At 44.8% G+C, this 16,923-nt stretch overlaps 2 protein-coding genes across 2 annotated transcripts in view; one reads left to right on the plus strand and one right to left on the minus strand.

Annotated features, from left to right (window-relative positions):
- The window catches only part of LOC119441792 (uncharacterized), a 45,039-nt gene extending 28,638 nt beyond the window's left edge, over window positions 1-16,401 (minus strand). The window contains exons 1-3 of the mRNA XM_049661626.1: window positions 16,281-16,401; window positions 15,417-15,568; window positions 3,106-3,173 (exon numbers count right to left, since the gene is read on the minus strand). Coding sequence (XP_049517583.1) covers window positions 3,106-3,173; window positions 15,417-15,568; window positions 16,281-16,397 — 337 coding nt within the window. The 5' untranslated portion in view covers window positions 16,398-16,401. The remainder of the gene's footprint in view (window positions 1-3,105; window positions 3,174-15,416; window positions 15,569-16,280) is intronic.
- LOC119440404 (uncharacterized) lies at window positions 8,998-11,187 on the plus strand. The gene has a single exon (XM_037705315.2). It carries the CDS (start codon window positions 9,018-9,020, stop codon window positions 10,206-10,208), a length of 1,191 nt encoding a protein of 396 aa, XP_037561243.1. The 5' UTR covers window positions 8,998-9,017; the 3' UTR covers window positions 10,209-11,187.
- Window positions 16,402-16,923: the final 522 nt, after the last annotated feature.

The following is a 16,923-nucleotide window of genomic DNA, read 5'->3' on the forward strand; positions in this document are numbered from 1 at the left end:
GGAGTAGGTTAACGCTCCGCGTCTAATCGTCGGCGGACCGAAGGTCGTGTGTTCGATTCCCTAATTTTGCATGTTTGTGGAACTTTTTCTTCTGGTTTCTTTCTTTGTATTATGTTCTATGACGTATTTCCGTGACGGAAATACGTCAGTGAAGTCTTGGTGGACCCCGGCATAAAACACCTTCGTGTTAAAAAGAGAAAATGTCCCAATTGCCTTAGGCGTTAGAGGTGTGTATAGATGTCCTTTAAGGGGGCCTTGGTTTTTCATGAGTTCGAGGGAAGTTCCAAAGGGGAAGATGGCCTGGTCCGCCTTCATCGTAGACTAATTCGGCGAGCTTCGCCTGAAGACAGAAAGCATCTTCCACACTGATGTGGCCCGACGCAAATCTAGCTGTCCAATGTGGATGAATCGATATCACGAGGTATTCCATCCATGATGCGTTTCCGGATAGCCCCGTGTCTAGAACAAACCTACATTACTTGCCTTCTAGTGGCTCGTTGCTGGCATGCAACCCACATCCTGTCCTTTGGCTCGTCACCAAATAAGAAATGTGTTTTCTGCGGTGGAAACATTGTATTTGTGGCAAAAAGTACGGCACGTAGGGCCTGTAGACGGTGTCAATTCGGCGCATGAAAATTGAGCCAAGATACGCATCAGTGACGGTGGCTTGTTGGCTGGTATCGTTTGCCAGCTACAGGCTAAAATTTTGATTTAGGTATGCTCGCACAGGAGATCTCAGCCTGCTGAAGACATGTTGAAATCACCTGTCAGCACCAGTGGTACATCAGGCTCCCCGTCTAGCTTGAAGAATGGCATCATGTCGTAGTACTTGAGTAGCCACCCGGTGAATAATGAAGCCACATCATTAAAGTTCTGCTGCTGCTTGATGTACACCACTCTGATGACGAAGCGCATTCCATCGGGTAGTTACACTTCCATGGCTGCGATATTGCCGATGTGATGTCATGCTGCGCGAGTCTCTCCCGCCATTTCTTGGTCCTACATGTTGACCGCGGCGACACTATAGCCAAACAATTGTCAAAGTTGTGCCTCAAATTCCGCACTTGTAAGCCTTATGACTCCTGTTGAGCATAGGTTTCAGTTTGATGGATCATAACTACTATGGCAGCGTGAGCTTTCTAAAACGCTATCACTCCCGCTCGGACCGACAAACGTACTACCCAGCCATGCACCTGTGAACCTCAAGCGAGAGGCTAAATTTACCGCCGATTGCGTCATGCGTAGCTTGAGAAACTGCGCCAACTGTGTACGCGACACATGTCCGATCGAGTTATTGCTTAATTCCAATACACAACGACGCCAAAGTAAGGCTCGTAGGTAGTATGGTTGCAAATAATGCAGTAATAATATAACATGTTTTCGTTACATGAGGTATTAACGAGCGACCACCTATACTAGGTGAACTGAATGGCGATTCACTTACGAACATTAAGAAACAGAGAGTAATGATAAGGGAAAGGCAGGGATCGCTGCCTTCCAGTGAGCAGATTTGAATAACGGGCTTCGTTATGTTGCTTAGGTTTTTGTTGTGCTAGAACGCGTTTCATTAATATAGCAGCGCGCCACGGCATGTTTCATACTCTCTAACACTCATCGAACATCCAGTGTAACTATCATGAAATCTAGCCTTAATCTTGTTCTGTTGCCATACGCTGAGGATTGTCAGCTTCTGTATTTTTCGGGAAATATATTATCACGATAGCACGCTGTTATCGTGCTAGACACAACTTCTGTTTTTCACCCGCCGGGATGGCTCAGTCAGCTAAGACGTTGCGCTGCTGAGCACGATGTCGCGGGATCAAATCCCGGCCGCGGCGGCCGCATTTCGATGGAGGCGAAATGCAGAAACGCCCGTTTGCTAGCGTTGTAGTGCACGTTAAAGAACCCCAGGTAGTCTGAATAATTCCGCAGCATTCCACTACGGCGTGCCTCATAATAAGAATTGGTTTCGGCACGTAAAACCCCCAGAAAGAATCTCTGTCTTTCATATAAGCTCTCCTTGATGATCGTTACATGGTTTATCTTCGCTGTCAAAACACTGTACCATATTTCTTCTATGCCCCACTGTGAAACCCTCTACCAACACTTATGTGACCCCCGCGGTAGCTTTCCGACTATGGCAGGTCGCTCGTTTGGTCCCGAACAGCAGCAGCCGTATTTTGACGGGAGCGAAATAAAAAATGCTCGTGCAGTTTGATTTATGGACACGTTAAAGAGCACCACGGTGTCAAAATTAATCCGGAGTCCACCACTACCGCATGCCTCCTAATCCTATTGTCGTTTTGGCATGTACAGCCACATAATTCAATTAAAGTTTAATACTTCTGCCACGATGCGATGTGCCATGTGAGGCAATGAATATGCTCAACCCTCTCAGAGGTTACGAAGTATGGCGCACAACAATGCTTTAAGCGAGCACATCCACCTTGTGTGTTCTGTGTACTAGGCAGACAAACAGCAGTGGTGCACGCAACCTAACGTTTAACATCAGCTCAACACTCTGGTGTTGGAGTAAACGTTGAAAAAAAAGGGACATGTTCGCCATCAACACCGCTGCTAATCGTCGTCAATCAAAGCGAACAGCACAGAAAGCTTCGCTTATATCGATTCCCACAGTGCGTGGGATCTACTTAATTTTTTTATACTTAAAGTTGGCCGAGTATGATGACTCCTACCTGTCTCAGCCACTAACATTAAATTAATGCCAGATTCAGCTTAGAATTGAGTCGTTAGGTGCTATTGGTTTATGCGTGTTTATTTCACCTCATGCTTTTTTTAGAGAAATTGCCTATTAGTCACCAACTTCGGCCCTCCGTAAACCTGCTGACACATGCTCTTATATTTGCTCTTAGTCTTTCACATTTAGAAGATCTTCCATAAAATGTGGAATGCCGCAATGAATTTGTGGTCTAGTGATAAATACTAGTATTAGTAAGCAGGAAGAGTGGAACATCATGTCGCAAAAGTTGATATCTCGTTAGGTATCTCCTCTTCATGACTAAAATCTTAATTCCCGCGTAATGAGCAATAAGTAATTTAACAAGTATGTACACGACTCCGAAATTCCAAGTCTGCAATATTTACCATCGTCCATAGTGTAGGGTACTCTGTCAGGTGTCGGTCCAGGCTTGATGTGATATGTAATGTTCCGTCTGCAATAATTATCAAATCTTTTTGCATATGAACGATTGCAAATGGACACGCAATGAAAAAAAATAAAGCTTCTTTGCTGAAATTTCTAGCATTTTATTTGATTTTGAGATGGTTATGGTAAATGCTTAATGTTTTAAAAAATCTGTGCGTGCTAAAGTCCTGCTTACAAAAGAAAGGCACACGCATCAGCGATTTTTTCATGTTTTTCTTTTTCAAACACATTTGTGCCCTTGAGGCCTGCCAGTCACCTCCTAAACATAGTTATCTATACTTGACGTTATTTTCTAAAGTAAGAACACATAAGCTGGAGAATTATTACTTTTTTACAGAGAACGTTTTTTTTTTTTTTTTCAGGAACGATCTAAGGGGACACTCCTGAATGATACAAATAGCTGAGCTCTTGACCTTGTGTTTCGTAAGAATTATAATTTCGCTATTCGCGTGGTAGTTCATTCCTGCTGCATCAATAATGTCGTCACAGAGTGCATTTCCGGGCACTATTTAGCACTTCACTAACTCTAAGCAATGCATGTGTCTCCATTTTAACCACAGATAATTACTTCCTACATCTTTATTTTGTACCATTCATAACGTTTTGATACACAGCGTGGTTGATATCTAACGTGAACATGCGATACACGCAAGAAAAATGGGACAATTTCTACATTGTTGTCCTGTTTGTTTATCTTACACATAGGCATGAACTGTTCACGCTTTGTAGCCTAAAACACGCCATGCTGAATACGTTGAACCATGACAATTTATCTCTGAAGTCATGTTGACACAATGTCGATTCCCTTGACCCAAATTTAGCATCTTTTTATCAACATTGTCGTGTTTCTTACGGTTTTACGGCAATATCTTGTCTTATTGAAGACAGCGAACAAGAATCCAGACGTCATTGACCAACATAAGTAATCCCACAACAGTCTGCTTATGTAATACCCAATAATTTTGCCATTATGCACTGATGCTGACACTCTTGCAAAAGTCATGTTCTGTCACGTGTGTATAACGAAGCACAAGTAATTCCCTCGTATCCGATACCGAATGCGGGGCAGAATCGTGGATGCAAAGTGTGATTGTTCGTCATTTAAGCAGCGAAGAATAATTCAGCAGCTTATAGATTTTGAAAGTGATGACAGTTGAAATAAATATATTACTGCAGAAACTCCCTAGTTGGACTTGTCATGTAATGCGTAAGCATTATTTCCAGTCGCTCAGCTTGCACTCAAGGAACGAATGATTGAATGAGTGGCCCGGATACACACACTGCGGCTCACTGTGTGAAGGATGATGCAACGTGCTGTAAGTACTGCAATGATGTGTTGCAATTCCCTAAATGGTGAACCTAACTGTCGGAATTATTCTTATTGGGCAGAATAAGTGTCATAGTAATTATTCTGAATTAGGACTAGTAATGCATTGTGAAAATTTCCATTGCCCTACATCAATCTTGATTGTGCTTCAATAATGTAATCTAATTATTCTTAATTAGGAATAGGGAGTTTTCAATTACTTTTAGTAATCTTGATTCCATTTAATCCATTTTATGTTTCTCAATCGAAAGTAGGCACACTTAGCTTAACATTACAGTTACTCTTTATTACGCTATTTAATAATAATTGAATAAATAATAATAAATAACTGATTATTCTTCATTAGGCTTCCTTATATTTCGTTGTCTTAAAGATTCTTATTTAGGCTTAGCTAAACTCAACGTAATTATTGCTATTAGTGTTTTGGCAACCTCAGTTTTCCTAAATACCTTTTCAGTACTTTCTATATACATAGTGATAATCACAAATCTCAGTTGCTATACCTAGTTATTACGCATCAGTATATATACCTCCATAGGACCCCATGTATGCCTATGCAACGCAGCGCGCCCCGCGTTTCGGACAGACAGACAGACGGACGGACTGACGGAAGGACAGATTTCCGAGGGAAGTAGCCCAAAAATTCTTATGCATTAAAAAGCAATCGCATTATACTAGTCATACAGACGCTTCGTCTACAAAGGCCTACGCTTGGCCTACAACAGGTGTGATCGATTTAGTGTTCTTCACTATTCATCGACGACCCTTTGATCACCAGCCCAAATCCATTTGATCATTGACAACTGCTGTACTAACGTTGCGCCTTAGCACCCGAGACATCACGTCCGAGCGTTTCATACGAATACTTTATCATTATATTCAGAATTAGAAGTGACACCCACAAGTCGGCACCTAAAGCTGCAAACTGGCCATAAACGCATGCTGTATACCGGACACAACATTAGTTGGCTCATCTTTCCTTACGTATATCGTTCACCCATCGTTTCCGCACTTATTCTACTTGCTTGTTTTTGTAGAAAGTTTGCCTTAAATAGGGTTGTTGGTGCGAACGTGTGTTCTGGCTTCAGGGCTGCACGGCCGCTCGAATGGGCACGTGTGCTCTTACAAATGTGCAACATCACTCACAAATGACGATAAAGTCACTTATATATGTCATGCGGCGAAACTTCAGCTATCGCTATTGCGCATTGGTGTACCGGTAAATCCCCGAATGTGCAATATATCAATAAGTACTCGAAATTCTTGTGCTGAGATCCGTAATTGATAAATTCTTGCGTTACAGCATCTTTAGACAAAAGAATGCTACATATATTAGGATAAAGCATCCTTTCTAAACATTTCTGAACTTCGGTTGAGTATTTGTGAACTTCTGGCTTTTCACATGCACGAGGTGCACTTCTCCGCAGAAAACAAAATGCAACTTGTTGATAGTGATAGGACACGTGCACACGTTTCATCAGATAGAATTCAGCAACGCCATATTGTTTTAGCTTTCTCGCATTGCCAGCCATGACACGAGGTTACTATAGCTGGCGACAACTTACTGTGGCAGTGCAGCGAAGGCTACGTGGGCGGAGCATATACACAAGTAATTAAGCGCCAAGTAGTGCAAACCTCTGGCTAGAGGTTTTGGTTTTCGGTTTCGGTTGCGCCAGCGCTTTCCGCAACTGGGCGTTTTCGATGACTGCTTTCGTGCATGCATGTGGGGAATATATATTAGCCGTGTTAAGGCATTGTAAAGATTAATCATACGTATATCGCATCATATTTATGGAAAGCTGATATATTTTATATATCAATACTTAAAAATTGTTTATTTCGCGAGCAACTATAAACTTTAAGAAATCGCCGTTGTAGCTACGTACAAACTCAATTTCAGTTAAACTCCTCTGCCAAATACACTATTTCTGCAACTTTTGGAAAATGCCTCCGACCATGCGCTTTGCCGCGCTTTCTATATATGAATGCGCGGCATGCCGCGCTGCGACATGCCATGCGATGTGTTTCATTACAAGGAGCAAAGTCAACGTCTTTATTTATACAAACTTTCTTTCCAGATGATTGCAGCATTACAGAACTATTCATAGCTATTCCCACCACTGTTATGTCCGCCATCGAAATGCACATGTCCTGCACCCACCACGACTGCTTAGCAGGTATGCGCTGCTAAGCGCAAGCTTGCGCGTTCGATAATTGCGGCCAAATTTCCATGTGGGCAAAATGTAAGAGCGCCCGCACATTAAATTTTGGTGCACGTCAAAGAACGTATTTTTTCACGCCCACTTGGTTAAGCCAAAGGGGAAGCTTTCAAAATTAACAGTAAAAACATAAAGTGGTACACATTGTTCCAGGGTGGAGCGCTACGCTGTTCCTTCGGATCATACTGTGGATGTGGGGCGTAAAACCTCACAGTCAATTATTTCATATGCCGTGTGATTAGCAAAATCTTGAGGCAGAAGCCCAAGCACAAAACACAGTGTTGCGGAGGCTTCCGCGAACAGTGACTCTTCCATTCCGCTCATCTCACTGTCACTCGTATCACTCTCGCTGCTCGTATCTGATACGAGTGAAATTTCAAGCCTGTCGAGGCTTAAGTCAAGGATGCCGTCACGCTGCCAGAATTCCTCTTCAATCCTCTGAACATGAGAACACGCCCAAAGCGACTTGTCTGCCGTAACAACATTGATGCTTTCCTGCAGCAACTTTTCGACAGCTGTAAGGGTGAATACGGTATTGTTAGCCGCTACATCACCTTCCACCTGGCTCTAAATCAGTTCGATCAGATTCAACCAGCAGAGTCATGGAGGAAGCCTCACGACGTCGTGACGGGCAGCGTTTGCAACCACATCCACGCGATAGGCCGAAGATATCTTGAGTTGGTTGACGAGCTCCAGCAACTCTGCCTTTAACTGTACCCTGAGAAAACGCGATACCTTTCTCGCTTAGCCAAGACTGAATGTCAACCTTTCGAGTTGATTCTGTCGGAACTTTCTCGAGGTGAACACCGTGGTAGCGTGCGTTGTCCATTACTATAACTCTGGTGGTTTGATGTTTGGTAGAAGCTGCTCAGCAAACCAACTTTCAAACCATGGCCCATTCATTTCATTGTAGTGGTCACCAGCTGCTTTCATTGCTCAAAAAACTAGGCAAGCACCATTTACGAAGCCATCCTCGCTACCTGCGTGCAATAGGATCGGCCTGCCGCCTTTGACGCTGGGTGCGCAAAGGCCTGTTGTCAAACCTTCCCGATGAGCATCCTCACTTGTAACGACTTTCACATCCTCCCAGACCTTTTACTTTGTATGCCCAGCATTGACCCAAGTTTCGTCAAGGTATGTATATGTGCCCGCAAAAAGAAACAAACAAGAAAAGAATTGAAGCATGTCGCCAGGCATGCACAGCTCGCAATATCTCAAGACGGGCGAAGGACTGAGTGAATTTGCACTGCTCAGCTATTATGATCAAGCAATATCCAGGCACTGCATAGAGGCGAAATGCAAAAACGCCCGTGTGCTTGCGTTGTAGTGCACGTTAAAGAACCCCAGGTGGTCAAAATTACTCCGGAGCCCTCTACTACGGCGTGCCTCATAATCAGAACTGGTTTTGGCACGTAAAACCCCAGAATGAAGAACAGGCACTACATGTTCGTGAGACGCAATAAGCGCAGCGTATGATTCTGCGCAGCGTACAAACGCTGGCCAGGTGATTGGCGTGAGCAGCACAGCGGGCATCTAATTGTGGTGATGCACGACATGCGGCCACAAAAAACGCCACCACTTGCAACGCTAACCTTAATGTCGGTTCCGCGAGGATAAACAACGCACCGAACTGTCAAGCAACAACGCTTGCGTTCGTGTACACAACGCTTTTGTGAGCAGCGAAAACTTGGGCCTTACCATTTTTATACTAACAATTACAGCCAAACGCAGTTCGCGTCTTTTGCGTCTCGAAAAAAATATTTTTACGGAACAATTAAAGCTTCACGTTTACGGGGTGATAAAAAATGACAGCAGATCCACGAGGTGAATGATGATGAGTGGGCGAAGCTCCGGAGGGAATCATCGGATCTCCCGCTTAAGGGGACGCTAGCACAAACGCGTTAGAAACGTGCAGTACTCTCTAGTAAGGGGGAGCGGCCACAGCGTCTTACGCAGCCATTTACACATGCCGGAACGTGCACCGCGTTTGCCGACGCCATCACATGACTGCTGAGAGAGTATACCCCCCGTATTCATAAACGCTCCTCGAATTGAACTTGACTTGCCACCGCCTTGGGCAGCGCGTTCGAAACGCGTTGAAGGTAAGGCGGAGAGGCCACAGCGTCTTACACCAGCTTCTTACACGGGCCGTAACGCGCTACCACAAACGCGTTAGAAACGCGCTAGAAACGCGGCCTTTCGTTAATTTTGGGTATTTATAGCCATCGTGGTGCGTTTGTCCATGTCCGCTTCGTGGCGTAGTGGGGAGTCGCGTTCGGCGTTCGCAGCGTTCGGACGTGTCATCATGTGCTCCCTTGTAGGGGAGGTTTCAGCGGCCCGTGTGGGCCGCGGTATCAGGTGTACTGAAAAGCCGGCTGAAGATTACCAGGTTGTTCTGCCTCATCTGCCCACAGGTGCGTCTGTTTTAAACACGGTGTTTTTGCATGGTGATGTAAAAGCCAGGCCATATCGAGTCGAGCATGTCCGAGACAGCCTTGCGCGTCTCTCATTGCTGCCGGAAGTGGTTGCCCTCGGGGCATACCAAATGAATCACCTGTGGGCAGTGACGTTTAAGGATGAGGAAGGCAAGAAGAAGATATTAGCGGCAGATGCGTTCAACGTTAAAGATCACCGCTGCATGGTCATCGACCCACGCGATCAAGGTGTCCGACTGAAGCTTTACTGGCTGCTTCATGGCGTACCGGACGATGACGTGCGAGTGGCTTTGGCGCCGTTTGGAAAAGTTACGGAAATCAGCAGAGACAAGTGGAAGGTCAAGGGATGCATCGACAAAGGATCAACAACCCGCTCGGTGACGCTGAAATTAAAGGTGGGCGTTACAGTGGATGACCTTCCTCACCAGCTGCGTGTTGCCGAAGACATGGCGCTCGTCTTCGTTCCTGGCAGAGCGCCGCTCTGCCTCCGATGCCGTGGCACCGGACACATCCGACGAGAGTGCCGCGTTCCACGATGTGGGATCTGTCGGCGCTTCGGCCACGATGACTCCCAGTGCGTGCGTTCTTATGCCAGCGTTACGGGCCCACTCCGTAGCGACGTTGTGTCAGAACACCTGATGGACGCCGCCGATGCCGAAGAAGCTAGCAGGGAATACAACGACGGCGCGAAGACTGCTGCAACGCCCCCTGAAGCTTCTTCAGGAGCTGTTCAGGAAGCGAATGGTGGTGCCGAGCCCTCGGCTGCAGCATCGGAAACGATGCCAGAGACTACAACAGATGACGCGGAATCGAAGGCCGCAAACACGTCATTGTCAGTAGCGCAAGACGCCGACCAGGAGGTAACGGACGCCGAGATGCTCACGACCGGAAGCGTCGCTGCAAAGCGGCCTTACGAAGACTCCGACAACATAGGGAAAGCGAGTGCGTCCGGCACCGGCGAGCCTCCAACGAAGGCGTCGACTGGGCGGCGGTCTTCGGTTCAACCGAAGCCAAAGTTGCCGCCTGACCGTAGGGTGAACCCTACAACGCCTCCGCACTAGCGGAGGTGACGTTCCAGACGACTTCAACGAGGATGCCAAGAAACCCACTGTTGCGATGTGAGTAGGACGCCTGGCCAAGCAACCTCCATGAAATGGCGACTAACTTTCAATCTAGCCTTCGCGTTGCGACATTGAATGTGAGAGGACTGTGTTCGCGCAGGAGGCAATGTCAGATTAGTCGCACTCTTTTGGAAAATGACGTTGACCTTCTGGCTGTACAAGAAACAAAAATTGAAAGTGAGGAGCAAACAGAACAAATGGTTCAAATTTTTCGCTCTAGATACAATATATGTGTTTGCCACGCTGTTGGACGGTCAGGAGGCTGCGTCATTTTTATTCGCAATAGCATCGCGGTTGTTGAAAAAGTGTCCGCCTGCGATAGTGGGAGACTGGTTGCATGTGATTTTGTTTTTTCTGGATTACAGTGGCGTGCTGTGTGCATTTACGCACCAAACAAAATGCATGAACGTGAAACTTTTTTCAGGTATGCTGAAGGGTTTTTGAAAACAGAACGAAATATTGTGGTTCTAGGGGACTTTAATTGCGTCTGTAGAGCTGAGGACAAAACAACGGGTCTCAATGTGCGCGATAGAAGCGCTGAGCTTTTGAGTGCAATTGTGATTGAGAGAGAGCTTGAGGACATTGGTTATGTCATGACACGAGATGGCCAAGCACGATATACACATTTTCAAGGTGACTCCCATGCGAGGCTAGATAGAATATACATACCGGCGAAGTTTGTACCACTATGCTCCTCTTATGAAACACAACACCTTAGTTTTAGTGACCATTGTTTGGTAACGGTTACCATTGGCGAAAAACGAAAGGTTGTGAAGTTTAACTGGTTCCTATGGAAGTTTAATGAGAAACTGCTGCAAGATGAAGTATTTGTCACAAGAGCCAAAGCATGCCTTTCAAATGCCCTTCATACTGAAACTAACAGCTTCATAGCAGTGTGGGAACAGTTTAAATGTGATATAAAAATTGCTGCAATTGATAGAGCCTGTGTATTACGTCACAAGGAAAGGCAACAAGAAAAACAGTTACGCAGTGAGCTGGAGTATATGTTAGGCGTCGAAAATGAAGTGCCTGGAGCGTTTAAAAAAGAAATAAAAGAGGTGAAAGCAAAGCTCGAGTTGATCGATGAAGATAAGTACCGCGGCGCAATGATAAGGGCGCGTACTGAAAGATTGTGGCTGGGCGAAACGCCCACTAATCGTGTGCTTAGTGAAGAAAAGAAGCATGCAGCAAATAAAGCGATAAATGAAATTCGATATCGTAACAAAATTACCCAAGAAAGCAAAGAGATAACACTTGCATTCGTTGAATTTTACACAGAGCTTCTTGGCCAAAAAATTGATGACCCCAAGCGCTTCCTAGTTGACTTTCTGTCCCTTATGCCGAGATTACAAGACACGGTTAGAGAGTCATTGGAATCTGAAATTACTGTGGCAGAAATTGAAGCGGCAATAGATGAATTAAGTAACGGCAAGTCACCCGGGCCGGATGGATTGGGTGCAGCCATATACAAGTTTTTTAAAACAGAAATGGCAATGGCTTTACATCGAGTGATCACTGAATGTTATGAAAAAAAGCAAGCACCCCTCTCTTTTAGGACAGCGCATGTAGTACTGATCCCCAAAACTGATGACCCTGCAAAGTTACTTTCAGTTGAGTCTTACCGTCCCATTAGTTTGACCAATACAGATTACAAAATATACATGAAGGTGTTAGCTAGACGGCTCCAAAGCGTTATTCAGTCCCTTGTTGGCCCGCATCAAACGTGTGGTATTAAAGGTAGAACAATTTTTACAAACATACACATAGCTAGAAGTATTCTGGAATGTTGCGACGCAATGCATGACCGCGTGGCCATGATTCAGTTAGACTTGCATAAAGCGTTCGATAAAGTTGTACATGAAGTTTTGTTTTTACTGCTGGAGCATGTAAATGTTGGATCTGTGATTACTGAAGGTGTGAAAATGGTGTATCATGATTGTTCAGCCAAATTAGTGATTAACAAAGAATTAAGTGATTCAATTCCTGTGCGGTCAAGCGTGAAACAAGGATGTCCTTTGTCTCCTCTTCTTTTTGCGATTTACCTGGAACCCTTTTGTTTAGGTTTACTTGCAACACCGCGTATTCGAGGCTATACATTTTTGAGCAGTGAAATTAGGGTTCTAGCGTATGCGGACGACATAGCTGTGTTTTGTACTGATAAGAAAAGCGTGGAAGAAGTTGTCAAAATAGCTATAGCTTTCTGCACAGCAACAGGTAGCGCGATCAGTTGGCCGAAATGCCTTGGATTTTGGCATGGCATCTGGGAGAGCACACCCGATGTGTACGGCAATATGAATTGGACAACTTCCCCAGGAAAGTACCTTGGAATTCCACTAAATTATTACCGAAATGCGGAAGAATATTGGTCTGAGGAAAACAAACGTGTTAAAAGTACTACCGATAAATGGGGTGGCCATAACTTTTCAGTATTTGCAAGAGCTTCCGTTTGCAATATTTTTTTAATTGCCAAAGTGTTTTACGTGTTGCAAGTGATGACCATGACCAGAAGTTCGGTTCAAAAATTCCACCGAGTATTCGCGACTTTTATATGGGGATCGCAGTGGGAGCGCACCAGCCGGTGCAATTTGTTTCATAAGGTGAAAAATGGGGGACTAGGGCTCTCGCATCTGTTCTTCAAGCAGTTGGTGAGCAGATTCTTCTTTGTGCGGGATCAAACTGATGTATTTTTGAGAACTGTGATCCAAGCACGATTACAGAATTATCTATCTGATTTTGTTGTATCATCGTTTTCTTTGAAAGCAGGACCGCTTAGTTCTTATTTGCGTGAAGTGGTAATGTCTATACGCTTGCTTAAGGCAAGGTTTTCATATGAATACTTGTCTGATGTTACGAAAAAGCGTTTGTATTGTGATATTCTTGATGTATTCTTACCAACACCTGTCTATCGAGCTGTCTACAAGCTAGGTCCTGAACGCGATGTGTTAAAGCGTGTTAAAAAAATGCCGATCAGGCCCTCAGTTAAAACATTCTTTTTTCAAATACATACCGACACTCTCCCTGTCAAGCCATGGTTACAAAGTAAAGGTCTGTTTGTACCTTGGTCAGTAAATTGTTTAATCTGCAGGAAACCGGAAACAATAGAACATATTTTTCTAGACTGCCACGATGCCGTATTCCTGTGGGATGTCTTGCAAAGAACTCTTAAAAAAGAATTGCCATTAAGCCCTTTTGGACTCCGGTTTCTTCCATGTGCGGATACAGGGGAAGTGCCGAGTGATATGCTAATGTTGCTTTGTATGCATAGCGTATGGAAGACCAGGATGGATGTTAGGCATGCCCATATACAAATTCACTCAGCAAGACACTATTTTGTTGAGAGTGTTATCTACACCCGAGACTTGTTCAGAGCCCAATGTGAACCCCCAGAATGGCTACCTGTATTGGATCAATTGGCTTCTGTGAAACATTTTTAAGCCACATACACCAGCCGAGTTGTGGCTGGTGTATTTACAATATGTACATGTGTATCTGATCAATTTTGTTTGTGTTTGTGAAATGGCATTAAATAAAAAAAAAAAAAAAAAAAAGCTTCGTGGCGTAGTGGGCTAACGCCGCGCGCTCGGAAGCGAGGGGTCCCTGGTTCGATTCCGCGCTACGGACACAACTTCGGAATTTTTTTCTCATTTTTCTCAGACTGGTTACGCACTACTACTACTACTACGGGGACGGAACGGGTGCCGCCATAAGGAGCTTCGCCCCTAAAATCAGTTTTTTGTCCATGCACTATAAAACTTGCAAAAAGGGTCGATTATCGTACATACCACTTTTGGGTGCGAAGTTCCCGGGTGGTATGCAAGTACTGCCACCGCCCAAGATTATGTCGTTTCTTTCGAGAGTTTCTCTTCCGTTTGCGAAAAGAAAATCCAGCGTCATTGAGCAGCCTTTGCAGCACGTACACACATTTTAGGCATATTCATGTCACTATCACTGGTCACATCTCGAGGAAGTTTTGCGGCTGTCGGAATTTCATTTCGCAGGAAATACTGGTGCACTTTTCTTCGTAGAGCGGCGAGGGAGAAACTGTCGTGAAATTGCAGTCTCGTTCTTCTGGTTCTGGCATTGGTGTCTGCGACTGGGAGACGTGGCCGTTTGCGTTTCAGTGACTTCCGGATGCCACATTTCACGTCGCGCTTAATCCGGATCACAAAGCGTTCGCTAACCCTAGTCAGCTCGCTCACCTTCCGACATGCGCCTGTGATAGGCAGCTGCGGGTCGCTTTTGCGTACTTGTGCGTAAACGTTGGACACGATTTTCTTGGCCTGCGTGACCAGCTTTTCGTTCGACAAATCTTGCCACAGATGCACGGTGGCTGGGATCACGGAACGCTGTGGACGTGCGGCGGCCGGCGACGTTGACGTGCTGCAACCCGGGGATGCCATATTCGTTTAAAGGTGATGGAAAAGAGATGCGGACGCCAGAAAACCGCAAAAAACGGAATAGCGTGAAACGAAATACCTTCGACACAGCGTTTTTTTTTCATTATTAAATTATTACCTTGGAATAAAAAAAGTGCAAATTACTGTAACATTTTTATTTTACCTGCATAACGTAAGGATTATTTCGGTAGGGAACTACATGCAGGGGCGTAGTAAAACAGGTGTAATTCGGCTCCGTAGCCTTGGCTGCACTGCCACAGAAAGTTGTCGCCAGGTATAGTACCGCAATTAAAGGGCCTAGTTGGCGCCCTTTCATGATTACCTAGCGGCAAGTTTTACACTGGCGCTGTCACGTGATATATCAGTGTCCGCCCCACCCTTGTCAATTTGTATACTAACGTGTTCACTAACAAAATTGAAGAGTTGTTCGCGCTTCGTCCATCCGCGTCCTTGTTTCCTTTTTTGTTATTTTAATGCCAGTGTAAAACTTCGCGCAATGTAATCATGAGGTCATTAGTATTCTTACTTAGTATGTTCACCTGCCCGGAGACTCTTGTCTCACCGTTTCCAGTCATAATCACCTGTCACCGCTATTGGTTAGTCGCCTACACTCAAAAACTATTCACATCTCCATGCTTCCGGTTGACCCTTCTATTGCATACATTATTTATAACTGGCTTATTTGGTCTTCTTTTTTTCAGATAGCAGCCTGCCGTGGCGTCCCTAACAAGGTTATGTGATTGAAACTTACGATTCATGCCCTCCAAGACCTCTCAGAAGAAAAACATAGGTTGCACTCAGGGGTTCTTCGCTGAAATCAGTTCGAACTGTCGTTAGGCAATCGAGGTCTCCGTCATTGTCTACGTCGTAAACGGCAACAGCGTACGGAATGGTTCGAAAAATCTGTAATGCGGAACGTATCAATAAAGACAGCGCATTCCTAAGATTTCTGTATACTTCGCATCAGCCATGCCTCTCTCTTGGTATCAAAGACTCATGTTTCCAGTGTTCTGTTACCACAAAAAGCAAGCAGTGTTGCAATACTGAAGCGACTTTGTCTATTGGGGAGGGGGGGAGAGAGACTAAATGCTGTGGTGCATAAAATTGAACCCTTCAATGTAATATAGAATCTACCACGATGAACTGCACCAGCCTTGGTATCAATAACAACTACTGCTGCTTTCCGCCTTTACACCGAGGCGCCCTAGAAAGCAGTTTCTTTTTTTTCTACACCTACCCTAAAATAAAATCTTACATGTCCTGCACCATGTTCTTGTTCGTTCCTATGTGGTTTTTATGGGAACGGACAAGGGGGGGGGGGGGGGGGGGGGGGGATTATTGCGCAGGCACATAGTATTTTCTAAAAGGGTAGGCCTTCTATCTGTAAATGCTCTTTGAACATTATCCTAACACAAGTTTTAGAGCGTGCAATAAAATCTGCATTACATAAACTATGCAGCACAACATTGTTTCTATTGATATGGATGGTCAACGTAAAATTAATTTTTGCACTCAATGACACTTTGCTGTCAACTACTTTCTGCACATAGCAGTAAAATGACCTCACAAGGAAGACGCAAGTCAGCAAAATGCAGGATCAGCTTAACATGCATACCTCGAAAGCATCCACAACATCGCGCTCCTGTTTGTGGTTCGTTTCACCGCGGACATTTGTTAGCCCAAGAGCCAACAAGGAGATTACAGCAAACGCTGCCTTGGCAATCCCCGTCATGTTTCTGCGAAGAAAGAAAAAAAGGTCCTTATCTCCTACGCCACCAATATTCACAACGGTGGTGCCTCTGCACATACAGAACTGCCAACCCTCCCGAATTTTTCTTACACTTTACGAGTTTAGGCTCATTCTACGATTTTACGAATGTTGCACCAAGTTTATACAAAAGGTAAGTCCGTGCTTGGGCATACTGCCTAATCGCCCCCTAACCACGTGCTACAAAACGCCTCGCAGTTTATGAACTTTGTTACAGTATTTTTTTACCCGCTACGTGGAAGCTTTGCTTCACGTAGGCTCTACAACGTCCGTCGGGTCTGCATACTTTTTGCGATTGTTTGACTAAGTCATCCCAGATGGGTTTGATTTTTGCCTCCCTTTCTGCTGCAAATTACTCGATTGCGTTATATATATTTTGAAAGTGCATACTTTTGCAAGAAAGTGCGAAATATAGTAAGGAACATGGCAGAAATTAGAAATACCTACCTTTCAAGTACTTCGGGCTTTGTAGGGACCAAAGTTAAACTTT

Source organism: Dermacentor silvarum, chromosome 2 (assembly GCF_013339745.2).
Source record: "Dermacentor silvarum isolate Dsil-2018 chromosome 2, BIME_Dsil_1.4, whole genome shotgun sequence".
NCBI classification, from domain to species: domain Eukaryota; kingdom Metazoa; phylum Arthropoda; class Arachnida; order Ixodida; family Ixodidae; genus Dermacentor; species Dermacentor silvarum.

Bases quoted from the DNA above. Each gene is read 5' to 3' on its own strand.
- LOC119440404 (XM_037705315.2), top strand. From the start codon at position 9,018: ATGTGCTCCCTTGTAGGGGAGGTTTCAGCGGCCCGTGTGGGCCGCGGT.